The 8639-nt window shown below is 58.1% G+C and overlaps 1 protein-coding gene across 1 annotated transcript; it reads left to right on the top strand.

Moving 5' to 3' along the window:
• The first annotated feature begins 1331 nt into the window (after positions 1-1331).
• On the top strand, positions 1332-5961 carry LOC142076482 (uncharacterized). Its single transcript, XM_075138767.1, has 3 exons — positions 1332-1338; positions 3718-3772; positions 3891-5961. Exons 1-3 carry the CDS (start codon positions 1332-1334, stop codon positions 5953-5955), a joined length of 2127 nt encoding a protein of 708 aa, XP_074994868.1. The 3' UTR covers positions 5956-5961.
• Positions 5962-8639: the final 2678 nt, after the last annotated feature.

Below are 8639 nucleotides of genomic sequence, written 5' to 3'. Positions count from 1 at the left end.
AAGAAAACCAGGGACCGAGGAACAAAAGGAGGGCCCGAGGAATAAAACCAGAGCCTGTGGAACTAAATTAGAGCCCGAGGAACAAAACCAGAGCCTGAGGAACAAAACCAGAGCCCGAGGAAGAAAAGCAGGGCCCGAGGAAGAAAAGCAGGGCCCGAGGAAGAAAAGCAGGGCCCGAGGAACAAAACGAGAGCCCGAGGGAAAAAACCAGAGCCCGAGGAACAAAACCAGAGCCCGAGGAACTAAATTAGAGCCCGAGGAACAAAACCAGAGCCTGAGGAACAAAACCAGAGCCCGAGGAAGAAAAGCAGGGCCCGAGGAACAAAACCAGAGCCCGAGGAAGAAAAGCAGGGTCCGAGGAAGAAAAGCAGGGTCCGAGGAAGAAAAGCAGGGCCGTAGGAACAAAACGAGAGCCTGAGGGAAAAAACCAGAGCCCGAGGAACAAAACCAGAGCCCGAGTAGAAAAACCAGAGCTGGAGGAACAAAACCAGAGCTCGAGGAAGAAACCTAGAGCCCGAGGAACAAAACCAGAGACTGAGGAACAAATGGAGGGTCCGAGGAACAAAACGAGACCCTTGGAACCAAACCAGTGCCCGAGGAGCTAAAGCAGAGCTGGAAGAACAAAACCAGAGCCCGAGGAACAAAACTAGCCCTCGAGGAAGAAAACCAGAGCCCGAGGAAGACTACGAGAGGTAGAGGAGCAAAATCACAGCTTTCTGTCGCGCTCCTTGCTGCCACCGTGCGACCAAAATTCGGTACTGCAGCTCGGGCGCCGCGCATGCGCGGTGGCGCTCTCTGCCGCGCTCCTTGCTGCCACCGTGCGACCAAAATTCGGTACTGCAACTCGGTCGCCGCGGATGCGCGGTGGCGCGCTTTGCCGCGCTCCCTGCTGCCACGGTGCGACCAAAATTGGGTACTGCAGCTCGGGATTCGGGCATGCGCGGTGGCGCGCTGTGCCGTACTCGCTGCTGCCACCATGCGACCAAAATTCGGTACTGAAGCTCTGGAGCCGCGCATGCGCGGTGGCGCTCTTTGCCGCGCTCCTTGCTGCCACCGTGCGACCGAAATTCGGTACTGCAACTCGGGATTCGCGCGTGCGCGGTGGCGCGCTTTGCCGCGCTCCTTGCTGCCACCGTGCGACCGAAATTCGGTACTGCAGCTCGGGATTCGCGCGTGCGCGGTGGCGCGCTTTGCCGTGCTCCCTGCTGCCACCGTGCGACCAAAATTCGGTACTGCGGCGCGAGTGCCGCGCATGCGCAGTGGCGCGCTTTGCTGCTCTCCCTGCTGTCACCGAGCGAACAAAATTCGGTACTGCAGCTCGGGAGCCGCGCATGCGCGGTAGCGTCCCTGTGATGCACGCTAGCCTCTACCCGTAACAGCAATGCCCTGCTGCGGTGTCTGCGGGGTGTTTCCCCACGCGCTCGTTGCTGCTCCCCGGTAAGGAAATACCGCTGTCGCCAGACGTATGCAAAGTGCAGCACTGCAGCGCCACTGCCGCCCCTGGGCAAGCGCTGTCCGGCGGGTGCTCGCTGCTGCTGTCGTCTCGTAGCCGAAGCCAGGTACTGCAGCGTCGGCACCGCACAGGTGAGCGGCGGGCTGCCGGGAGCCGGGCGGAGGGGCCGCGCCGGGTCGGAGCCGGCGCCGCCGGGAGCCGCGCGGAGGGGCCGCGCCGGGTCGGAGCCGGCGCCGCCGGGAGCCGCGCGGAGGGGGCCGCGCCGGGTCGGAGCGGGCGCCGCGGGGAGCCGCGCGGAGGGGCCGTGCCGGGTCGGAGCCGGCGCCGCGGGGAGCCGCGCGGACGGGCCGCGCCGGGTCGGAGCCGGCGCCGCGGCCGGGTCGGAGCCGGCGCCGCGGGGAGCCGCGCGGAAGGGGCCGCGCCGGGTCGGAGCCGGCGCCGCGGGGAGCCGCGCGGAGGGGGCCGCGCCGGGTCGGAGCCGGCGCCGCCGGGAGCCGCGCGGAGGGGGCCGCGCCGGGTCGGAGCCGGCGCCGCCGGGAGCCGCGCGGAGGGGGCCGCGCCGGGTCGGAGCCGGCGCCGCCGGGAGCCGCGCGGAGGGGGCCGCGCCGGGTCGGAGCCGGCGCCGCCGGGAGCCGCGCGGAGGGGGCCGCGCCGGGTCGGAGCCGGCGCCGCCGGGAGCCGCGCGGAGGGGGCCGCGCCGGGTCGGAGCCGGCGCCGCCGGGAGCCGCGCGGAGGGGGCCGCGCCGGGTCGGAGCCGGCGCCGCCGGGAGCCGCGCGGAGGGGGCCGCGCCGGGTCGGAGCCGGCGCCGCCGGGAGCCGCGCGGAGGGGGCCGCGCCGGGTCGGAGCCGGCGCCGCCGGGAGCCGCGCGGAGGGGGCCGCGCCGGGTCGGAGCCGGCGCCGCCGGGAGCCGCGCGGAGGGGGCCGCGCCGGGTCGGAGCCGGCGCCGCCGGGAGCCGCGCGGAGGGGGCCGCGCCGGGTCGGAGCCGGCGCCGCCGGGAGCCGCGCGGAGGGGGCCGCGCCGGGTCGGAGCCGGCGCCGCCGGGAGCCGCGCGGAGGGGGCCGCGCCGGGTCGGAGCCGGCGCCGCCGGGAGCCGCGCGGAGGGGGCCGCGCCGGGTCGGAGCCGGCGCCGCCGGGAGCCGCGCGGAGGGGGCCGCGCCGGGTCGGAGCCGGCGCCGCCGGGAGCCGCGCGGAGGGGGCCGCGCCGGGTCGGAGCCGGCGCCGCCGGGAGCCGCGCGGAGGGGGCCGCGCCGGGTCGGAGCCGGCGCCGCCGGGAGCCGCGCGGAGGGGGCCGCGCCGGGTCGGAGCCGGCGCCGCCGGGAGCCGCGCGGAGGGGGCCGCGCCGGGTCGGAGCCGGCGCCGCCGGGAGCCGCGCGGAGGGGGCCGCGCCGGGTCGGAGCCGGCGCCGCCGGGAGCCGCGCGGAGGGGGCCGCGCCGGGTCGGAGCCGGCGCCGCCGGGAGCCGCGCGGAGGGGGCCGCGCCGGGTCGGAGCCGGCGCCGCCGGGAGCCGCGCGGAGGGGGCCGCGCCGGGTCGGAGCCGGCGCCGCCGGGAGCCGCGCGGAGGGGGCCGCGCCGGGTCGGAGCCGGCGCCGCCGGGAGCCGCGCGGAGGGGGCCGCGCCGGGTCGGAGCCGGCGCCGCCGGGAGCCGCGCGGAGGGGGCCGCGCCGGGTCGGAGCCGGCGCCGCCGGGAGCCGCGCGGAGGGGGCCGCGCCGGGTCGGAGCCGGCGCCGCCGGGAGCCGCGCGGAGGGGGCCGCGCCGGGTCGGAGCCGGCGCCGCCGGGAGCCGCGCGGAGGGGGCCGCGCCGGGTCGGAGCCGGCGCCGCCGGGAGCCGCGCGGAGGGGGCCGCGCCGGGTCGGAGCCGGCGCCGCCGGGAGCCGCGCGGAGGGGGCCGCGCCGGGTCGGAGCCGGCGCCGCCGGGAGCCGCGCGGAGGGGGCTGCGCCGTGTTTGCCAGTGCGTGCCGGAAGGTGCAGTTTTTGCGGACTCGGGTGCCGGGCTGCTCTTAGGCGTGTGCGACGAGGTGTAGTCCTGACTACCGCCGCGGCCCCCGCGGCACGGCACGTGGTGTAGTTTTGTTGCCGGTTTCGTGTGTTTTCCTGCGGGCTTCCAGCTGCTCCTTGAAAAGCGGTGTTACCGGCTGTGGACAGGAGCTGACGCGGCTGAAGCTGGAGATGCCATAGAAACGTAAAGAAGAAGAAATCGAAGGCCATCTGGCTGGCAGCTGTCTCCTGCTGCAGGCAAGAAAGAGCCTGCCTCTCCGGGTGAGGAAGGATCCTTCTTTGTAGTGCACAGCAGGCCAGGCTGCCAACACGGACCGCAGGGTTTGTATGCATCACCAACAGCGCGGTACGGCCACGAGCCATTGCATGAGTGAGCAAGGATACTTGTCTAGGAAGCCTTATCTCGTAAGAGCTGTGAGACACCCATGTATTCTCTTAGGTGGAGGACAGCCAAGCGACCAGAGTTGCAGAAGAGGAAGGGAGGAGAGAAGGAGAAAGAAGCGTCTGAACTGTCAAAGTCTCCTGGCAGCACCAAGAGCGAGAGCTGCGGTGAGGGTGAGTCCCGGGCCCTCGAGGCCCTTTCTCCCCTCTTGTGCATCCTGGGCCCTCCCTGCCTCTCTCCTGGCCCCCTCTCTTTCACATGCTCTTGTGAGGTTTTTTTTCTTTTTTGTCTCTTCCCCTGTACCTCTCCTCTTCTCTCTATTTTTGTGTCCTGCTCCCTCTCCCTTTTTTTTTTTTTCATTCTCTGTCTCTGTCCTGTAGGCATCACTGCATTGCTTTTCCACCTCTTTGTCCTGATCTGCATCCGTCTTTTTTTCCCCAACAATTTCTTTGGCCTGTTCCCTTGCATTCTTTTCCTCTCTGCACCTGTACATGCCGCGCTGTGTCCCTGCCTTCCTCTCTCTCTTTCTCTTTCCATCTCTTTCTCTATCCCTTTGTCTTGCTTACTATCACTGGTTTTTTTCATTGTGTATCTCACTGTCCCAGTCCTTCTTCCTGTTTGTCTCTTACTCTCTCTGACCCTTTGTGCTGCTCCCTGCCTCTTTTTTTTTTTTGTTCTCCATCTCTCTGCAGGGCTCCTAATACCTCTTTTTCTTTCTCTAACCCCCTGTGCTTCTCATGGTCTCTGTCTTTCTCTCTCTTGTTATTATTCTTGTCTGTTGCTCTGTCTTGCTTTCTGTCCTGTTGTTTCTTGCTATATCCCTTTGTCCCACTCCCTACCCATATTCATATTCCTCTCTGTCCTGTTGACCATCCCAGATTTTTTCCTCCATCCTCATCACGCTGCTGCCCTGATTTTTCTTTTTCTACCCTGCTCCCTGTTGCTCTTTCTGTCTCTTCTCGTCTGTCTTTGCTGCTTTTTTCTCCATCTCTGTGCAGATCCCTGTCCCTTTTTTTTCTTGCTGTCCCTCTGCCCTGCTTCCTCTCACTATCTTTTCTGTCTTTCTCTCTCTGTCCCATGCCCTCTCCCATCCTTTCTTACTGTATCCTCCTGTCCAGCTAGCTCTCCATTCTTTCCTTGCTCTCTTCCTCAGTATTTTTTCTTTCTCTGTAGCTCTCTCCCACTGCCCATCATAGTTGGTTTTTTCCTCCAATGCTGTTCTACTCTCTGTCCCTTTTTTCTCTCTCTGTCATTCTGTCATGCCCCCTGTGTGTATTTTTTAATTCCTCCGTCTCTATCCTGCAGCCCATCACTATTTTTTCATCTTTCATCCCTTTGCCCTGCTCCCTGTCCTTGTTTCTCTTTCCCTTTGTTCTGCCTCCCCATCCTTTTTTCCTTTCTTGTTCCATCTCCCTGTCCTGCTTCCTGTCCCCCCCCCCGTTTCTTTGTCCTTCTCCTTGCCTTTCCCCCCGTTTCTCTGCCCTGTTCCCTCTTTGTTTTTTTTTTTTCTCTGTCACTCTATCCTGCTCCCTGTCACTGTTTTTTCTCACTCCATTTCTGTCCTGCAGCCCAGTGCAGTTTTTTTCTTCTCCTTTCCTGTCTCCTGCTGCCCATTGTAGGCTTTTTCCCCTCCATCTCTGTCCTGCTCCCTGTCTCTTATTTTTGGCTGCCTTTCACTTTGTCCTGCCTCCCTGTCCCTTTTTTCTCTCTCTGTATCACCTTGTCTTGCTCCCTGTCCCTGTCTTTCTCTGACAATCAGTGTCCTGCTCCTTGTCCTTCTTTCTCCCCTCTATCCCCCATCCTTCTTGCTGTCTTTCTTTTTTCTCTTTCTATCCTTCTGCTCCAATGCTTCTTTCTCCACCTCTGTCCTGCTCCCTGCCCCTTGTTTCCTCTCACTCTTCCTCTGTCCTGCTTCGTGTCCCCGTTTTTTCTGCCTTTATTTCTCTGTCCTGCTGCCTGTCCAGTTGCTTCTTGCTATACCTCCCCATTCAGCCAGCTCTCCCTTTTTCCTTTCTCTCCTCCTCTGTCCTGCTCCCTGGCCCTTTTTTCTCTTCCTCTGTCTCTGTCCTCTAGCCCATTGCTGTATTTTTTCCCCCTTCTTGCTCTGTTTGTACAGATCTGACCCTCTCTTTATTTCTCAATCCCTTTGTCCTGTTCCCTGTCCTTTTGCTCTCTTTGTTTGTATGTCCTGCGCCCTGTCACCATCTGTGTCGCTCCTTTGTTCTTCCTCTCCTCCCCCCGCCCCGTCTCTCTATCCCTCTGTCCTGCTTACCGACCCTACATTTTCTTGCTTCATCTCTCGGCAGGGCTCCTTGTCCCTGTTTTTCTTGATTTCGCTGCGTCTCTGACCTTTTCTTTCGACCTTTCTTTCTCTCTCTGCTCCTCGGTCTTCTCTCTTGTCTTATTTTTCTCTTTCTAGCCCCCTGTCCTGCTCCCCATCACTGTATTTTCTTTCTCCATTTCTCTGCCCTGCTCCCCATCCCTCTCTTTCTTTCTCCATCCTGCTGTGCTGCTCCTCATCCTTCCTTCCCTCTCTCCCTCCCTCTTTCTCTGTTGTTATCCTTGCGTCCCTCGTTGTCTCTCCACCCCTCTGGCCTGCTCCCCATCCCTAATTTTCCTTTGCCATTTCTCTGTCCTGCTTTTGGTCCCTGTTTTTCCTCTGGCTCCATCTCCCTGTCATTCTCCCTGTTGCTCTTGCTTCCTCTCTATTCCAGTGTCCTTCTCCCCATCCCTCTCTTTTTCTCTGTATCCCATTTTCTTGCTCCCTGTCCCTCGCTTGTTTCCTGTATCCCTCTCTCCTTCCTCCTGTACTCCTTTCCCCCTGCCCCCCGCCTCTGGCCTGGTGCTTGTCACGGGTTTTTCTTTCTCCCACTCTCTGTCCGGGTTCTGTCACACTCTCTCTGTCCCTCTGTCCTTCCTCCAGCCTGTATTTTCCTCTCTCTACCCCTGTGCCCCTAATGGTTCTTTCTCCATCTTTCAGTCCTGCTCCCTGCCCGTTTTTTTGGTCTCACTGTCCATCTGTCCTGCTTCCTCTCCCTGGTTATTCTGCCTTTATCCCTCTGTCCCGCTGCCTGTCTCCTTGTTTCTAGTTATATCCCCCTGTCCAGCTAGCTGTCCTTTTTTTCCTTTCTCTCTTCCCTCCTCTGGCCCTAGTTTTTCTTCCTCCATCTCTGTCCAGCAGCCCATCATTGTTTTCTTTCCTTTTCCATCTCTTTGTCTTTATCTGCATCTGGTTCCCCCGACCCTGCCCTGAGTCCCTCTGTGCTGTTCCTTGTCCTGCTTTTTGTCTCTCCATGTCCCATGCTCTATCCCCATCTTTCTCTCTCTCCCTCCTTCCTTTTCCCTCTTTCTTTTTCTCTGCATCCTTTTGTCCTGTTGCTCATCAATATTTTTTCCTTCCATTCCTCTGTCCTGCTCCCTGTCCCTTAGTTCTCTGTCAATCCCTCTGTCCTGTTGCCTACAATTATTTTTGCTGTTTGCATCCTGCTGCCCTGCTTCCTATTCATTTCTTTTGGCTCTGTCATCCTGTCCGGCTCCCCAGCAGCATCTTTTCTTCCTCCAGCTCTCTGATCTGCTCCCTGCCCCCTTCTTTTTCTCTCTGTCATTCCTTCCACTTCCCTGGACCTCTTTCTCTGCAATCTTGTGTTTGCTCCCCGTCCCTCTCCATTTATATCCCACTGTCCTGGTCCCCATCCCTCTCTTTGCCTCTCTATCCCTCTGTCCCTGTTCTCGTTCCTGTTTTTTCTTTCTCCATCTCTCTGTCCTGCTGCCCATCTCTGTGCAGTTCCCTTTCTGTTTTTTTTTCTTCTCTTGGTTATTCTGCTTTTCTTCCTGTCCCTATTTTTTTTTCTCTCTATCCCTTTGTCCTGCTTTTTAAATTTTCTATGTGTCACCCTATTCTTATTTTCTCATTTTTCTTCTCTTTCCTTTAATGATGCCAGTATTTCAGCTTTCTTTCTGTGTAAACTTTTACGCAGTTCACTGTCTTTATTTCTTCATTTTTTTCTTCTCTGTTCTGTACCCTGATTATTTTATTAAATTTCTTTCTATGTCTACTCTTATCAAACTCACTATCTCTATTTTTTATTTTTTTCCTCTATCATGTACTCTGCTGTTTTAGAAATTTACTTTCTATTTTTCTGTCTTTTTTACTCCATCCTTATTTTTTAATTTTTTCTTCTCTTTCCTTTGTGATGTCGATTTTTAAGCTTTCTTTCTATGTCTCCTTTTATGTGGTTCATTTTATTTTTTAATTCTTTCTTGTCTGTCCTGTATTGTATTGCTTTTTAATTTTTCTTGCTACGTTTCTGTTTATCTAGTCCTTGTTTGTACTTTTTCCTCTGTCCTGTTGTCACTTTGTAAATATTCTTCCCATGTCTACTTTTATCAAGATGTCTATCCCTACTTTTTATTTATTGTTTGTTTGTTCTGTATCTTGTTGCTTTTACATTCTTTCTATTTTTACTTTTATCCAGTTCAGGTCACTGTCTATATTTTTAATTCATTTTGTCTGTCCTGTATATTGTCGCTTTTCAATTTTTTTTTCTTTTTAAAATTTTGCTTGCTTTTCCTATTTTTTAACTTCTTCCTTTAATTTCTTAATCCTGTTCCTTTTATGATACTATTTCTCTGTCTGCTTTTATCTGGTTCCTGTCCCTGTTTTTAGTTCTTCCTTGTCTGTTCTCACTGTCATGTTGCTTTTGAAATTTGCTTTCCATGTGTCCATTTATTTAGTTTGTTTTTCCTATCTTCTAATTTTTTCCTCTCTTAATGCCTTCAATTTTGAATTTTTGTTTCTATGTGTAC

Source organism: Calonectris borealis, unplaced genomic scaffold (assembly GCF_964195595.1).
Source record: "Calonectris borealis unplaced genomic scaffold, bCalBor7.hap1.2 HAP1_SCAFFOLD_54, whole genome shotgun sequence".
Lineage (NCBI taxonomy): Eukaryota > Metazoa > Chordata > Aves > Procellariiformes > Procellariidae > Calonectris > Calonectris borealis.
This window is presented reverse-complemented; position numbering and strand designations above follow the sequence as displayed.

What these genes read in the sequence shown, in the direction of transcription:
- LOC142076482 (XM_075138767.1), top strand. An exon ending in CTGCCAACACGGACCGCAGG is followed by an intron (nt 3,773 to 3,890) that starts GTTTGTATGCAT and finishes GTATTCTCTTAG; the next exon opens with GTGGAGGACAGCCAAGCGAC.